We start from the raw sequence: 17,430 nt of genomic DNA on the forward strand, positions 1-17,430 counted from the left end.
AATGTCAGGGAATCATCTATATTACATCTTATTAATTCTGACATACACTGCTGAAGCAAGGACTTGTGAAAGGAACTTCCTGGTGTGTAGAAACATTACGAAAACCAAAAAATCCCTTTCACATAGAAGTCCTGGAATGCCAATCTTGATCAAAATAAATACACTGAAAATCGGCTTCGTTATATTCCTCCTTAAACTAAAAACAAAATTATTATATTTTGCAGAGCTTACTTCTTTGACACCAGATTCTCTAGTCTTTTTCTTGCTTATCAGCAATGGCTGACCCATGTCCATGACTTCAATATTATATGCATTCCTGTAATACTCCGTAAATGAAATCTGAAAAATACACAAAGATGGGAGAATATTATTATACTCATCAAATATAAAACAAAACAATTTCCCTGAATTTTTAAAGTTATCCGTGGAATTAAAAAACAAAATGTTCCGTGGTGATTCAAAATGCTAATAAATAATTTTTAACTGTTAAAATAACACATGCTATTCATAATAATCACGTTCATTAAACACTGCTCAAAATGAATTAAGTATTTGGTCTAGGAATTAATTCGAGCGCCTGGACAAGAGATGGCGTAACGAGCGTATCGTCCCACAGTTCTGTGTAGCCACACATGCGTTGAAAACTCCTGTCAGCGCGCATCGTTCGTAGTATAGGGCAGTTGAGTAACGCGCCAACAACAGCATTTTGTAGTCAACTGAACATGGCGCAGTTCGTGCCAGATAAAGTGTTTTTGCGGGGTGTTCTGCTTCATTACTTTAACATGCAGAAAAGTGCTACCGAAAGTCATCGTATTTTGGTGGAAGTGTATGGTGACCATGCGCTAGCTGAGCGAACGTGTCAGAAGTGGTTTGCACAGTTTAGAAGTGGTGATTTCAGCCTGGAAGACCAAGAGCGACCTGGACAGCCAAAAAAATTTGAAGACGAAGAATTGAGAGCATTGCTCGATCAGGATTCGTGTCAAACGCAGGAAGAACTTGCAGAAGCATTAGGCGTTGATCAAACAACAGTCTCCAAATGCCTCAAAGCCATGGGAATGATTCAAAAGATGTCACATTGGGTTCCACATGAATTGAAAGACAGAGACGTTGAAAGACGAAAAACCATTTGCGAATTGCTGCTTCAAAGACAGAAAAGAAAGGGGTTTTTGCATCGCATTCTTACTGGCGATGAGAAGTGGATCCATTACGAGAACCCGAAATGAGAAAAAGGCCTGGGTGAAGCCAGGTGAACCAGGTCCATCACAACCGAAACGAGATATTCACTGTGCAAAGGTTATGCTGTGCATATGGTGGGATATGAAAGGTGTGGTGTACTATGAGCTGCTGCAACCGGGTGAAACTATTAATGGAGAATGTTAACGACGACAATTAATGCGTTTGAAGCAAGCTCTGGCCAGGAAACGACCAGAATGGGAGAACAGACATGATAAACTTATTTTTCAACATGATAACGCTCGCCCACATGTCGCAAAACCGGTCAAAACCTATTTAGAAAATGTCGGATGGGAAGTTTTACCCCACCCGCCGTATTCACCAGACCTTGCTCCTTCGGACTACTACTTGTTCGATTGTATGAATAACGATTTGATTGGACAGCGGTTCACTTCTTCAGATGATATCGAAAAATGGGTCTCTGACTGGATCGCTTCGAAGGATGAGGACTTCTTTCGCCACGGAATCCGTAACTTGCCTGACAGATGGGCGAAAGTGGTGGCTCGCGATGGACAATATTTTTCTTAAGGTATTTATGTATTTTGTGTTTGAACTACAGCTTCAATGTGTGTGTAACAACCGCACGAATTAATTCATAGACCAAATATAAAAAGTATTTTTATGCTCAAATGAAAAGGAGACCTTTGCTGTAGCAGCGCTGTATCTAATCGAAAAAGGTAAATATGTTTGCCAATAAATGGCACGGCGTTTGTCCCAGTTTGCAGGTGTAGCGAATGGCTTCGCCTGCTGTTCTCTCAGTTGGCAAGAGTTGTCTTGCGTGGACGGGTGCATTATGGATACCTCCAGATCAACACAGAGCTGTAATCCAATTTCTTCGTACCGAAGGCTTCACAAATTTATCGCAGGATGCACCATATACAGTGGGAAGTCCTCACACATTCTCCGTACAGCCCCGATATTTCCCCATGTGACTCCCGTATCTTTGGCCCCTTAAAACAATCACTGAAAGGTCAACGGTTCACCTGTGATGAGGAAGTGCAGAACACCGTGGAAAACTGGATCCGTAAGCAATGCAGGAGTTTCTACACTGAAGCCATCCACTCCCTCCCTACGTGCTGGGATCAGTGCATCAATATCAATGGCAATTATGTGTAGGTATCATGTTACACATTAACTGTAATTCACATATTATGTAATGCAAATATTCTGTAATATAATATTCTTTAGATATAACAGTAGTCTCCTTTTCATTTGGATATACCTTATATATACAGAATATCTCCCTTCATGGAACTGGTTAAGGAAAAAAAGGAATTGATTTTCAATATCAAGTTGGGCTGAACCGACACCACTTAGAACCAATATCCACACCAATGGCAAGGCTCGTATAGATTCCCACACATGCTGATAATGGTGCTTGAAAATTGTTACAATTAAAAGTTGTTCAAAATATTTATATTAGTGGATAAGTATACCTTCTTCACTTTTTGTGCCAATTTGCAAAGATGGGGATGAGTGATATGATGAAATTTATGAATGGACACTCACAAACAAACATGCCCTATCCAGGATTCAAACCCGGGACCCCCGGCATCGTAGCACGATGTGCTAACCACTGGGGCCGGCTTTAAAATATTCAAAAATTACATCAGAATATTAAAATACCTCTCAGGTAATAACAATACAAAATACAATTTTTATCAACATAATATTTTTTTGGGAAATGTATAAAATTTATACATTTGTTTAATATGGAATAAAGAAGAAATCCCTGAACAGTGGAAAGAATCCATAATTGTTCCTGTGTTTAAGAAAGGTGATAAAATGAACTGTAATAATTACCGTGGAATTTCTCTACTCTCAACAACATATAAAATATTATCTAACATTATTTTAACAAGACTAATCCCATATGCTAATGAAATTATAGGTGATTATCAATGTGGATTTAAACGTAACAGATCAACTACAGATCAAATTTTTCACATCAGACAGACACTTGAAAAAAAGTGGGAATATAATCAAAATGTCCATCAGCTATTCATTGATTTCAAAAAAGCATATGATTCTGTCAAAAGAGATAAATTATATAATATATTAGTAGAGTTTGGAATACCTAAGAAGCTTGTTAGTATGATAAAAATATGCACCAATGAAACAGAAAAGTAAAATTCATGTGGGTATTAATGTCTGACAAATTTACAATTCATGATGGGTTAAAAACAAGGAGATGCATTATCTCCATTGCTCTTTAATTTTGCCTTAGAATATGCTGTTAGGAAGGTAAAAGAAACTAACGAAGAACTAAAATTAAATGGTATGACTCAGTTGTTAGCATATGCAGATGATGTAGACTTACTGGGGGATGATGTGAATACAATTAAGAATAATGCTAAAATATTTTTCGAAACTGCTAAAGAGATAGGTTTGGAAGTTAACAAAGAGAAAACTAAATATATGCTTACAGGCCGAAAACACGTGTTAGGTAATAATCAAAATCTAATTATTTTATTTATTTTAATTTTATTTTAATTATAACAACTCGTTTGAACCAGTTTCCAAATTCAAATATTTAGGAGTAATATTAACAAATGAAAATTATATTAAAGAGGAAATAAAAAGTAGGCTTAATTCAGGAAATGCATGTTACTTCTCTCTTCATAAACTTTTGTCTTCTCGTTTAATATCCAAGAAACTAAAAGTTAAAATATACAAAACAGTAATTTTGCCTGTAGTATTATATGGATGTGAAACTTGGTCCCTTACATTGAAAGAGGAACATAAATTGAGAGTATTTGAAAATAAGATCCTTAGGAAAATCTTTGGACCTAAAAGGGATGAGGAGACAGGTGAGTGGAGAAGGTTACATAATTCAGAAGTACATAATTTGTATTCATGTCCAGATATTATTAGAATAATTAAATCAAGAAGACTTAGGTGGGCCGGCCATGTGGCACGAATGGGAGAGGAAAGAGGAGTTCACAGGATTCTTGTTGGGAAACCTGATGGTAAGAGACCTGTAGGAAGGCCAAGACGAAGATGGAGGGACAACGTTGAGATGGACCTAAGGGAAATCGGTAGGGATGGAAAAGAGTATATAGAACTTGCTCAAGATAGGGAAAGATGGAAGGCCTGTGTTGCTGCAGCCATGAACCTTCGGGTTTAAGAAGGCTAGGGAGTTAGTGAAATGAAAGTGTCCTATGGCATTTTTGCAGACCACGTGTAAAAAGACTGGAAAAGTATCTGCAGGTATCAGTAAATAAAATCCAACTGATTCCTTCTTATACCGATACTGATATATCGGCATTGGTTCAGTCTTAATATATACAGTTGAACCCCAATTTTATGTTCCTCGATTTTACATTTTTCCGCATTTCACATTCAAACTTGAATGATGAAGTTTTCTCGGGATATCACGCAGGTGATTTCCGGATAGGCTTTCGAGAGCTAACACTATTCTCATCTTCAGGGATTGGTAACTTCACTTCAATTCCTGAAGATAAGAGTGACGTTAGCTCTCGAAAGCTCGGAAACCTATCCGGAATCACCTGGTTGATATCCCGAGAAAACCTCTTCATCATTTGACGTCAGGAAAGCTTCAAGAATTACTACATTCAATCTTGTTTGTTTTGCAAAATGTTACACAATTTTCCTCGATTTTACATTTTAAGTTCCTTTTTCAGATTGGTGAAAAACGTAAAATTGAAGTTCTACTGTATGTATACATGCATAAATGGGTGTAAATAAAATATATAAAAGGATGCATACCTCCGTTCCATCACTCTTCTGAAACGTGGAGCGTGGTGAACTGTTCCAGTCAATGTCATCTATTCTGTAGGTTTTGTTGTTATATCGAGTCAAAACGGAGCAGCCTATCACTTCTTTTAATATTTGGTCTTTGTAGTTCTGAGGATTTCTATGTAGTATGTCAGTGCTGGAATGACAGAAGTTGTAACTTTCAATAACAGGGTGGCTACTCTAGGACCTTCATAAAATTCAACTATAATTCCAGATTTTTCAAGGCGATCAACTTTTGTCCTGAGATATCAGCCTGTGTAAAGGACCGGTGGCTACCCACCATCTTGAGGAAATTGGGTAGTGTAATCCGATCATGGAAGCCTACAACAACGACTGGGGGTTCGTCCTGCTGACCAAACGTCACCCCATAACTTGTTGAATGCCAGCAGTTGGTAGGTAGGCCCGGACCTTCAATGGGCTGTTCCACCATGGGTTAGTATTTATTATTAAAAGTCCCTGATTTTCCAGGTTTTCCAGAAAAAATAATCAACATTTTCCAGACCAAATCAATGGGGTAATAAATGTTCATTGACATAGTGTGTGATAAGGTCTCTCACTCACTATACTTTAGCTGAACAGCACATGTAGAATCCCACCAAAGCTGATATTAGGATCTTAACCTCAAGTGTAAAGGTAATAATGTGACTCAATGGTAATTGATTTGATTGATTGATTGATTTAGTTTATTTTACTTCGCATTTTGTGCTTCTAGGCTAATTTGTGAAGATGAGGATGAGTTGGTTGATTTAGTTTATTTTACTTCGTGTCTTGTGCATCTTGGCTAATTTGCGAAGATGGGGATGAGTAGGGACATTGAATTTTCGCGATGAGCGAAATCGCGAAATGTGAAAAATAGATGCAATTTTGAATATTCTGCACGTAACTACAACCCCAGTGATGAAATATGCATGAGTTTTATTCGCGAAGTAATGCGAAATGTGTGCTTTTACACGAAATGAACACTTTTTCACGAAATAACCGTGAAATATCATCAAATTAAGTAGAAAACGCGCAAAAACCGGCAATCGAGGTTGTGCGCGCAAACTGTCGATTTGTAACGAAACGTTTGCCTAAAGTTTCCTACCACTTGCAGCTGAAGAACGTTTTATCTTCGATCACATCAGGAAGATACTGGAAATTGGGATTTCCCATACACATAATCTCAGTTCGAAAACTTCGTTCCCTGTCACGCTGCATTCCTTTCTTTCCCCGAATGTCTACTCAACTTCCAGTTTAATTGAACTTGCTAGCTGTAGCAGTGATAATATTAGTTAGTCTGTTCCCGCACATCAAGGGAAACAATGGTGTCATTTGTGTTCAGTCATGAATGAATTTTGTTTATCATCATGTGATTTTCAACATGTGTTTGTGTATGTGCAGTAGTGATTATTTTATTTGTTGGACAGCAAGGATATCCTTTAAATACATACAATGAATAAATCACTAGAGATATGCAATTTAGAAATGAAGTGATTTTGTGTTGATGTTTTCTTTTTGGTTGGACAGCTAAGTACTTGTGTATGTGTACAGTACATAAAAATGAAGTAGTTTATCAATTTATAGCTGTTTTGTATGCTGTTTCCTCTCATAATGAAGAAGTGTGTGGCAATTTTTTTTTTCCACCGCTGGGATATACCGCTAATCTAACATTTTATTTACCGCTCTCCTCAGTTTTTATTTACCATAAATTTGTCTCCCTAGGGATGAGTAATGAAATGATGAAATTGATGAATGGACATTTACAAACAACCAAGCCCGAGCGGGGTTCAAACCCGGGACCCTTGGTGTCGCAGCGCAATGTGCTAACCACTCGGCCACAGGATCTAGCTCAATGGTAATTGACTATTGAGTGGGGAAGGTATCGGGTATGAGTTTCTATATAATACCTGAAATGTATGACCTAATGATTAACAAATTTTCTATTGTTTGTTCCATAAACCTACTTTTGATGCAGTACCACAAAAATATTAATTCTTCGAGAACACAGTTAGTTTCCCTGACATTTCCAGAAAAAATAAAATCCCTGATTTCCAGATTGGTTCTGTCAGGATTATTGCAATGCATGAATGGTAGGGTGAGGCTTTAATAAGAAGGGCACTGAATGCCCAACAAACCTATTACTAATTTGCTCAGCACTAAAACAAGGCAAACTATGCAAAATTTCAAGGGATGTTTTCTCTCTATCAACTTTTATGTATAACCATCTCTCATGAGTCTGTCTAATGCACACACAAATAATATTAACAGTATAAAGATCCGTGTGCTTCCAATGTATCCAAAAGATCTAATTCAATTCAATTAAACTGTATATATACATGTCTAATTTCGAACTCAAACTTACTTAATCAACTTCAAGATAAATTATCTTACAACAATCTTTCTCCTGTAAGATAGATTGCGCTGCAAAGGACACTAACAAAGTAAACTGACAGAGAATTTTGTTTTATTTTTCCATGCAGCTTTTTTTCCTTCCTCGATAAAAATAAAAGCTAAACTGAAAAACTTGCCTCAGGGCGATTACAAATATGTATAAATTCAATAGGATTTGAATCAAGAGAAGTTGCAATTTTTCATGTCTACAAAAAAAAAAATGCAGGAACAATTCACGCATAATTCCAGTCACCCTGTAGAAAAATATGCAACTCTCAAGCTACGTACAGGGCAATCAAACAAAACCAGCTTCATAAGAACAGTAAAGCACACTGTACACTTACATGGCATCCATGACTGTTTGTGTTCTCAGAACACGATGTGAAGCATCCAGGCACAACTGAATTCCTCCTTCATACTCGTCCACAGCCATCACATAGCCTGGCCAGACTTCAAGTCTGAAAATAAAAAAAAATATTACAATACATAAAAATGCAAAAAGGAATTCTAGGATTTAGCTGCTGTACACATCTTACGAAATAAAAATTAAGATGAATTAAGAGGCACTTACTGACAAAAACAATAATATCTACAGCATTGCACCATCAATGTAGCTTCCATTTAAATTTTTTTAAAAAATAATTATACTTTAAGTGCAGAAATAAATTCAAGAATAGGACATTCGTAGTTGATATTATTGCTAACAGCTGTGACTTTCCATTAGATGAGTAAAACAAGAGTTGGTATTTTGTTAATGATCTATGGATCTCGTTTCAGACAATGTACTGATTTAATTTATTGCTAGAATTATGAATGTAACAGTTAGGGTTATTTCTGATAATACTGATCAAATATTCCAAAAAATACCTTATGAATTTATACAAAATTCTTCCATTTTATTATTATTTTCTTTCATGTTGAGGGGCATAAACAACATGGTTGATAATATAAGGGAGAATTCACACCGAAGAAACACGTGACATGCAACACGCGACATGCAACACGAAACACATGTCGCTTGGAAGCCAACGCTCAGTAATCAATGCAATCTTTCAAACCACAGACACACGACAAGATGCACGTGTCGCGTGTCGCTTACGTGCCTCTCGGACTGTGCCGTTTTCTCAATACCGTGCATCGTGTTGCTTCAGTATGTTGTTTGCGCATGCGCAGCGAATGCTTCATTCCAACAAGCTGTATTTAGACTCTAGAAGAGAGCTCAACCGGCATTATGTTTGATCCTCTAATTTGTTGATATAATAAAGTATCGATATGTACAATGTTTTAAGATTTAAAGACAACGTTCATTTCGCTTTATCAAGTTTTTTGATGCAGTTGTCTATCACCTGTAATTTGCCTTCAACATCGTGAAAAGAGGCCGTGCTTTGGCCATTTACCTGACTGCTTTTATTTAAAAAAGTCAGTTTCTGGAGGCACTTTAGTCCAAAATATATTAGTCAACATGGTAAAGTACTCTAGTGCCGCGACACGATACCGTGCCCTCGTATCAACTATACTGAGCTGTGAAATGTTTTGCTGAAACTGGTTGACAACTATCATAATCCCAATATCATATTTGAGTTGTGAGTTTTCGTTTTTTAAGTCCATTTTATGCACAAATATACTAATCAGAACTGGATCTGCCCGGTGCCTCCCTGGTTATCGAACCCAGGATCACTTAATTACAAGGAGAAGACGTTACCACTTTGTCTTCCATATTTTTATATTTGTCAACAATCCTACACACGTAATCAAACTATTATTATTCTTATGATTATGCTAGAATTTATTTATCAATATTCAATTTCATAGGTACATGTTAATTCATGCATAAAATCTTGAATGCTGTAAAGATTTACAAGGAAAATTCTTCGGCTAAGGACATTGACTTAAAAGAAATACCGTGACATGGTTTCACGAAGGTTGAGAACCATTTTTCTAGTGTTTAGGTATTTGCTTTATTCAGGCTGAAAAGTCTAGCGTATACAGTTTGAGGTCAGTGCATATTATTTCTCAGTTTTCTGGTGCACAACATGCCTCTCTCAAGTTTCAATAACTTGCACAAATTTTACAACGCAGTTTACATGTAACAATGTTTCTTGTTACATTATTTTTGGGTGACTAATAAACTGATTAATGCAATTATATCGGTACCATCATGCAAACTGAGCAAAGAAAACAGTGTTGCTTGCTGCATGCATCTTGTCTCTTCAGTGTGAAACACTTGTGTCGCGTGTTGCATGTCGCATGTTGCATGTCGTGTGTGTTTCTTCGGTGTGAATTCTCCCTAAGACGTAAGCGAGTTACTAAAGATATATCTTCATTGACAAGAAGGAAAACAAAGGAATTCTATTGTTTTCATAAATCGTTATCAATATGAATGTGATGGTAAAGGAAAGGTTAGTACTTCACTTACTTGTGCTGTGGAATCTGATGTGCCAGAGTTGGGCAATAATCATTCCGTCCAATCCTTACCAGTTCCAGCATACCCATAATCCGACGGAACAGTACATTGTATAAATGTACACATTGGCCTAGCGTCTTCTGGTGCTTGAAGTTAATGGTGACCGTGATATTCGAATTGTCAATGGGATGAGGAACATCAAATTGAGATTGCTGGAAAAACAAAAAGAATTAAGACATGAGATACACATACTAACCATAGTTATGGGCAAGAATATTTAGATTTTCACAACACGAAATGTGAAACAATGCACTGTAGTGTGAATTTTTCATGTTTTTGAAAGGTGTGAGGTGCATTTTCCTAACTTGTTTTGTCATGAAATGATGCAAAATCTGAAATAAAAATGAAACAGTAAATTTAGAGCTGAATTACCAATGTGACAATTTCTGAAGTCTGTATTATCCTGTGATTTAGGCAAATTATGAAAAAATGGTTAATTCGGCTCTAAATATTTGATAAGCAAATATGGACCACTTTACACAGGAATATACTTATCTACCCCGATTTTACATTTTCCCGCATTGCACATTCAATCCTTAAGGTCCCAACATAGCAAAAACTTATAAAATTTTCCTCGACATTACAATGTCCTGCATTTTAAGTTATATCAGCTTGGTCCCCTGAAAAACACAAAATCGAGGTTCCACATTACATAACATAAACGCCCTACCAGAAATGGCATGTGTATTTTGTGTAATAAGTATATTTTTTAAATCAAATTTTAACACTGAAATCCCTTTATTTTGTTTTACAGTTTGATTGCAAAATGTGCCTAATTTTTGTACCGACATCTTGATCTTTATTCACCATAAATACCCACAGTATTCAGGCACTTAGCCAGGGAGAGGGCTAAGGAGGCTGAAGCCCCTCCTGAAATCATACAAATATCTAATTAATTTTACTTTCCTAGGAAACATTAACTATAAACATTAGATTGAAAAAATGTCAGTGTATAATAGAGGAACCAGTTTATATTTTTATATTCTATCATTTAATCCAAAGAATAAATTGATCCACAGCTCTTAATATGTATAGTTTCCTTTGTGAGAGGTCACACAATATAAACTTTATGAGTAAAATTTGGCCCTAACTTGTTAAGTGTTTTTTTTTAAACAAAATGAGTAAAAGTTAATAAGAAAATACAATAACTATGAATTTCAGTACACTAACTGTCCAAAATGTAAGAAAAATAATGGGCAACACTTGTGTTGGATACTCACTCATATGGTGAATCGAGTAACCAATCTCTGCATTTACATAATAATAACACTTATAATAGTTACTATTGTAAAATGACAATTATAACCGCGGTAATAATTATCATCATTATTATTTCTACTAATCAACAAATATTTCTGGGGATGACCCCTGCCCCAAATAAAATCCTATAAAACCATTAGAACAACAAATTTAACATCATGCACAAGATAAAGAGTGTAAAAATTTTGTAACTGCTCCTAAACAAGCAAACTGCAGTTCCTGGCTTTTCCACAGTAGTAACATCTAATAATGTTAAAATGGATTTGCAAGACGACATTGAATCTCTCACATAATACATGAAAGTGGGTAAATAAAATTACATGAAGGAAAATAATGCACTTACCACATCCGGTAACTTGAATGGCAGATAGAGTTTTGATCCATCAAATGTTTTCGTAGGACCAATTTCTTTCTCAAGGGCTTTCATGATCCTAAATCTGATATTTTTGGAATCCACATGCGGTTCCATCACAACCTCGTACTCAAAGACTCCTCTGCCTGGTTCCACTTCCAAACGAATGTAATTGGCACCCAGAGGAATCCTTAAAAAAAGAAAAAAAGTTGGGGCTATGAATACAAAGCGAAACTTTTGAAGGTAAATAATTACCGTATTTACGCGTGTGTATAATACGCACCCTGGTTTTTGATGGGTAAAAGTTACAAAAAATTAGATCTCATATAATGCGTAGTACAATCCAGTTTCAAGAAATGGCTTCCTTAGTTACAGGTCGTAAAGCTGTTACTATGCTGATCAAGAGTGAATAACATCATACCTATTCAATGAGTCACCTGTTGCTATGGGGACCAAGACGAGAATATCCTCTTGTGTAAACAATAAGTCTCCAACCCATGCCACCTCCCCCATCTCCCTCCACTGTGTTCAGCATCCCAAAGCTTTCACTCTTTAACCAGCATATTTATTCTGTAATAGTAGAAAGCAAGATCAAAATTATGTTATGGATTTGCAGTGCTCAGGAAATCATTTTCTATTATTTCTCGCCCAACAAATACTGCTGATGTTCATCCCATGTAACGGAAGGTGCATGCTCGAATTTCGCCAGAGTTGCACGAATTTTCTTGGTGTCGCAGAACATTACATTACAAAGTGAAAATTCATGTGAAATGGTCTTCAAACTTTTATATGTGGTTTTGCTCATTCCTTCTTTGCTTTTTCTAAAATAACTTCAAAATATATACTTTTCCCGTGATTAATGTAACATTTATATGAGGCACATTCAGGATTTTCAAACTAGCAATTAGCAGCATAAGATTTCTTCCATTAAGGAATTTTCACGCTCCATATATATAATATTATTTGGCCAGTAAATACATTTTAATTATTGTTTTCTTTCATCCAAAGCACCATAGAAATCCAAACGTTCCTTCATTTTGTGATGAACTTATTTCAACAGCATTGCACATTAGTGTCACAATCTTGAATGGAATACTGTTGCCAATAATCAGAAACTGCAGGATTTAAGCTTTACAACGATATATAACATGATAGGGTTCCGTAAACATGAAAAATCATTGCAAGTGTCCCAAAATCATGTAATGACCCTGTACGGTTTCATGTTGGCTGTCTGAATTATTCCATGCATAATACGCACCACAGTTTTTGGGAGCAAAAATTTTGGAAAAAAGTGCACATTATACATGAGTAAATACGGTAATAGTTGCTTACATGCAACTTGCTTTGAACATTTAAGTACCATTGGCATTAGACATAATCTATTACATACATTAGAAAATCCTCATTATGAGATAAATTCCCCAACAGAAGATAATCATTGCAGTGTAGTATTTCTTAATGGAAGGGGGTGCAGCCCAGTACTGGACCCTGGCATCAATCATACTGGGCCACAAACGGTTCTCCTGAAGTTTGAGCAGTAATTTTCATTGACAATTTTTCCTTGTTGAAAATATTCTGATTATTTCTCGGTGTTCAAAATGCAACATGCCACTGAATATGAGCACTTACCAATTAATTTAATGATGATGGCCTGAGGAAACTTCAAGATTTTGTTCTATCCAGTTGTTGATAACAAATTTAAACCAAATTTTATATTTGTGAACAATCCTACACATAATCGAACTATTATAGTTTACAATTAGGCCATAATTTATTTATTAATATTTCATTTTAAGGATACATACTAATTATGAAGTTAGGTGTAAGGTAAAAGTAAAGTTCCCCGTGCACATCGCACCATGCCATCATTTAGGGGATGTGTGGCCCATCATATTCTCAAGCTCAGCCATTTTGGACTATGATGTGATCAGCACCATGCTCCTGCCACATTTATTCCCCCCAAGGTACCCATTGATTTGAGGCTGGGTGAACCAAAAAGCCACTTTATGCAGAGACAATGTCAGAAAATTCCAACCCGAGAATTGAATGAACCCAGTTTTCTCATGTGGCAGTCGGACGTGCTACTGACTAGACCACTGTGGCTCTAAAGTTAGGTATAAAATTTAAAAAAATAAAATAGAAAGGCGTTTACGAGCTAAATTGATGGGATTAGAGCATCGTCTTTTAAGCAAAGAATTTATCAAGCCACGGTCCCATGAAGGTTGAGATACAATGTTCCAGTAGACACCTGATAAAGGGAAGAATGTCATCTGACCTTCAGTAGTTTCCATGCTTTGGTGGGAGCCAGATATATTTATCATCCTTCAATTGAGCCTAATTGTTGTGATTCTTTATTTTAAAAGCACTGCTTTTATCTTGTGACGATCATACCTAGGAAGAGAAACTTCGTGTTCGAAACAAAGCCTTACAAACTGTTGGCCTGTGTTAAATATATTAACAAGCATTTAACACCAGGACTGAAGTAATACTATAATTCCTGCACAAAATGCGAGACATTCAGTGAAAATTCATGGAGGAGTAACAATCCTCTCCCTTGGATAGGGAGTGTGGATGCTTGCTTTTATGCTGAATATTACGTTCAATGTAGACACCTGATTGGTTGGGGTGGGATCTCCATTAACTGTTAACTGACAATTTGCTGGTAGTTTTAGAAGTCCCCACACCCCCTATACGCCTTCATGGCATGGTGCTATGCACAGGGGAGCAAGCACTTTACCTTTTTTGCCTTCTTTTTTAAAAGTCGTAGATAAGGGGATGATCACTTATAGTTACATATGAAAAGGCGATAATCAACCTTACATGCTATTATCAAAGTGTACTGATTTCAGTTTACAGTGGAAAGATGTAAAGTGGTTTAGATACCACTTTGAACTGTGTACCCAGTCCCGATTAGCCCATCAGCTTAAATTGAACTCAATACAGAAAAGTGCTTTGCACCACGCCATGAAGGTGTATAGGGGGTGTGGAGTTAGGGTCCCACACTGATCACGGCCAAAGATGAGGGTGATGTGATCAGCACCATGCCTCTGGCTGCTTTTACCCCCCAGAGTTTCCTCCAGGTACCCAATCTGTATGATGCTGGGTGGGTGCCGGAGCCACTTGAACAGGTGGAAAAAATCCCGGTTCTCTCACATGCTATTCAGACTCCCTAACGACTAAGTTACCGCGACTCGAACTTAATACGTACAAGCTTGACCAAACTAACACATTCTAAACATCAAAATAAGGGATTGTTATTTATTCTTAAAGTCATCGATGATTAATTGTTGGATTTAGGAGTCTTTTTGAGGGCAAACACACCCTTTGCCAACAGTTTCCCATAAATAGCATGCTCCCCCCCCCCCCTCTGTCGGAATAAAAGCAGTGATTTCCTTCCTGCACTGCTCTCAGCATTAAACGATGTTTATTCTTATCAATTTTGCTCATCAGAAGGGAACAGAATCCACACTTGCAACTATTGCTTATTGAAAATATAAGGAAAGTTCAGCCTGTACATGCAGAAATATGATAACTTCCAAAGAAAATATCTCTCTCTGTCACTGATTTCTGCCAGGTCAAAGAAAGCTCAATTTCATGAAACCGATGTGTCTTTCCAGTGTACTTTTAAAAACAAAAATTAGTTCACAGATAATTTGCACTTACATTTTTCCCTGTTGTCCTTTGCGTACAACTGGGGGGTTTTCTTCTATAATTAATTGGCTCATCTGTAAATCCAATCGACTTCTCCGCTCCCTTTCAGGTTGTGGCTGAGGTTGTATTGGTTGAGGTGGTGGTTGTTGTTGAGGCTGTGGAGATGCTTCACTACAAAGAGAAATAATATTTTTTTTTACCTAGTACCACTTCCATGCCATCTAGAAAAGGAATGACACAAACATTTCACAATTGCACCACAATATCATTTTAAGCTGATGCCAATATCAGTATTGTCAATGATTCCCATTAATAAAGACGCTTAACCTTTTGGGTCCCAAGTATCTCGATCGAGATACCCAAATGTACGCCTCACGGTCCCAAGTATCTCGATCGAGATACCCTGTGTCAAGGTCGTAGTTTTACCTTATAACTTTTCTATTTTTGGCTAGAATTTCGATTTTTTTATATATTGTTCCTAACGCATGTATTTAACAGAAATGTTTTTTTGCATTTTTTTTGTCTTCATGAAAATGGAGGGGAAAATGCGGCAAAAGGGACTTCTCTTTTGAGTCTCTTTTCTAGGTCAAATTTTTGTCGACAAAGGAAGACGGGCTTTGTTGTTCTAAAGCAATGCTTTTCACTCCCACCTGTTAACTGCATTCGAAGGAAGCTTGTTTATCAGTATCCGATATCAAAATGAAAGTTTTCCGTGAGGGTGCAAGCAGGGGGGGGGGGGGAGACTGGTTGTTGATTCTGCCTTGTGAGAATGGAATTTCGAAGTGCGCTGAAGGAAACCTTTGTTTTTTTAGCACAAGTGTCCACAAGTTGCGACAGGGGTTACCCTGCATTGTCTAAAAATAGAATTTCAAGCAGCTGCAAGAATCGGCACTCCTTTTTCACTGCGTTCTAGCTTTTCGTCCGTGAATGTTGTGCGTAGGTGTCGTTTTGTGCCCAAGTGCGAGGACATTTTTTGGGCGAAGTGACAATTTTTTAAATAATTTTTGGGGGTTTTCTCCCTTCCCCCTCCATATATATGCCAAATTTGCATAAATTTTGCATTTTGACATTTTTTTCGGGGGGGGGGGGAGGGGGAAACCATTTTTTTAAAGAAAAGTATTTTTGAGTGGATTTCCCCCCTTTCCCCCTCCATATGTACGCCGAATGTGCATAAATTATATATCGTCAGAATCTGTGATTCATTCTGCGTACAACGGTATATCTTTCATATCTCTAGGGCATTTAGTTTCTGAGCTATGGTCATTTCAAGGTACCGCTGCATTTTGAAGCTTCAATCAGTGGCGTGCCGACCATTTCTTTTGGGGGTACAACTCAAGTTACATTGGTCATACGACAATGATGCAGACATTTTTCTGTTTCTTACATGCCAGCGATAATTTCTATGTGCATTTTGAACTTTTCATATCCTTTTTTTCAGGGGGCGGGGGTGCGAAACCCCATTTCTTAAAAGAAAAAAGTATTTTCAGGGGATTTCCCCCCTTTCCCCCTCCATATATATATGCTGAATGTGCATAAATTATATATCATCTGAATCTGTGATTCATTCTGCGTACAACGGTATATCTTTCATACCTCTAGGGCATTTAGTTTCTGAGCTATAGTCATTTCAAGGTACCGCTGCATTTTGAAGCTTGAATCAGTGGCATGCCGACCATTCCTTTTGGGGGTACAACTCAAGTTACATTGGTGATATGATAATAATGCAAATATTGTTGTGTTCCTTACATGTCAGCGATCATTTCCATGTGCATGTCGACACTGTCATGTACTTTTTCCTTGGGGGCAGGGTGGGGAAACCAATTTTTTTTACCGAAATTTTGGAATTTTGAGAGTTAGCCCCTCCCCCCCTGCCACATATACGCCGAATTTGCATAAATTTCATATAGTCTGAATCTCTGGTTCATTCCGCGTGCAACGGTATATCACTCATCTCTCTAGGGCAATTAGCTTCCGATCTACACTCATTTAATTGAAACTCTGCATTTTGCTCAAAATCGGCTCGGGACCGACAGGCTTACTTGTGAAAATGGCCTCGGGACTCAAAAGGTTAATATTGACAGAATTTATATTTTTTCAGTATGTTCCTATACATCAGCAGTGTTTCAGTCCGAATGAAAAAAAAATCATATTTGGGACGGAGAAATTTTACCGCAGCCCAACCAAAAAATTGCACTCTTTTGGATCGGGAATGTACAGGATCTTGTAAAACCTTAAATATCTTGAATCCTACAACATAATTCTCCCTCAATTGAGTGTTTTTGAATTTCTGGATATTAAAAAAACTACCATTTGCAACGTTTATTGTACAGAAAATTGACAA

The 17,430-nt window shown here is 37.1% G+C and overlaps 1 protein-coding gene across 1 annotated transcript in view; it reads right to left on the reverse strand.

The window, feature by feature from the left end:
• Positions 1-17,430, reverse strand: part of AGO3 (Argonaute 3) — a 76,561-nt gene that overhangs the window by 41,719 nt on the left and 17,412 nt on the right. Inside the window, exons 4-9 of the mRNA XM_083134528.1 lie at positions 15,102-15,260; positions 11,430-11,628; positions 9,779-9,978; positions 7,707-7,820; positions 4,963-5,128; positions 232-339 (exon numbers count right to left, since the gene is read on the reverse strand). Of these exons, the coding sequence (XP_082990654.1) occupies positions 232-339; positions 4,963-5,128; positions 7,707-7,820; positions 9,779-9,978; positions 11,430-11,628; positions 15,102-15,260 (946 nt within the window). The remainder of the gene's footprint in view (positions 1-231; positions 340-4,962; positions 5,129-7,706; positions 7,821-9,778; positions 9,979-11,429; positions 11,629-15,101; positions 15,261-17,430) is intronic.

The sequence above is a fragment of the Lepisma saccharinum genome, chromosome 13 (genome assembly GCF_977018435.1).
Source record: "Lepisma saccharinum chromosome 13, izLepSacc3.1, whole genome shotgun sequence".
NCBI classification, from domain to species: Eukaryota; Metazoa; Arthropoda; class Insecta; order Zygentoma; family Lepismatidae; genus Lepisma; species Lepisma saccharinum.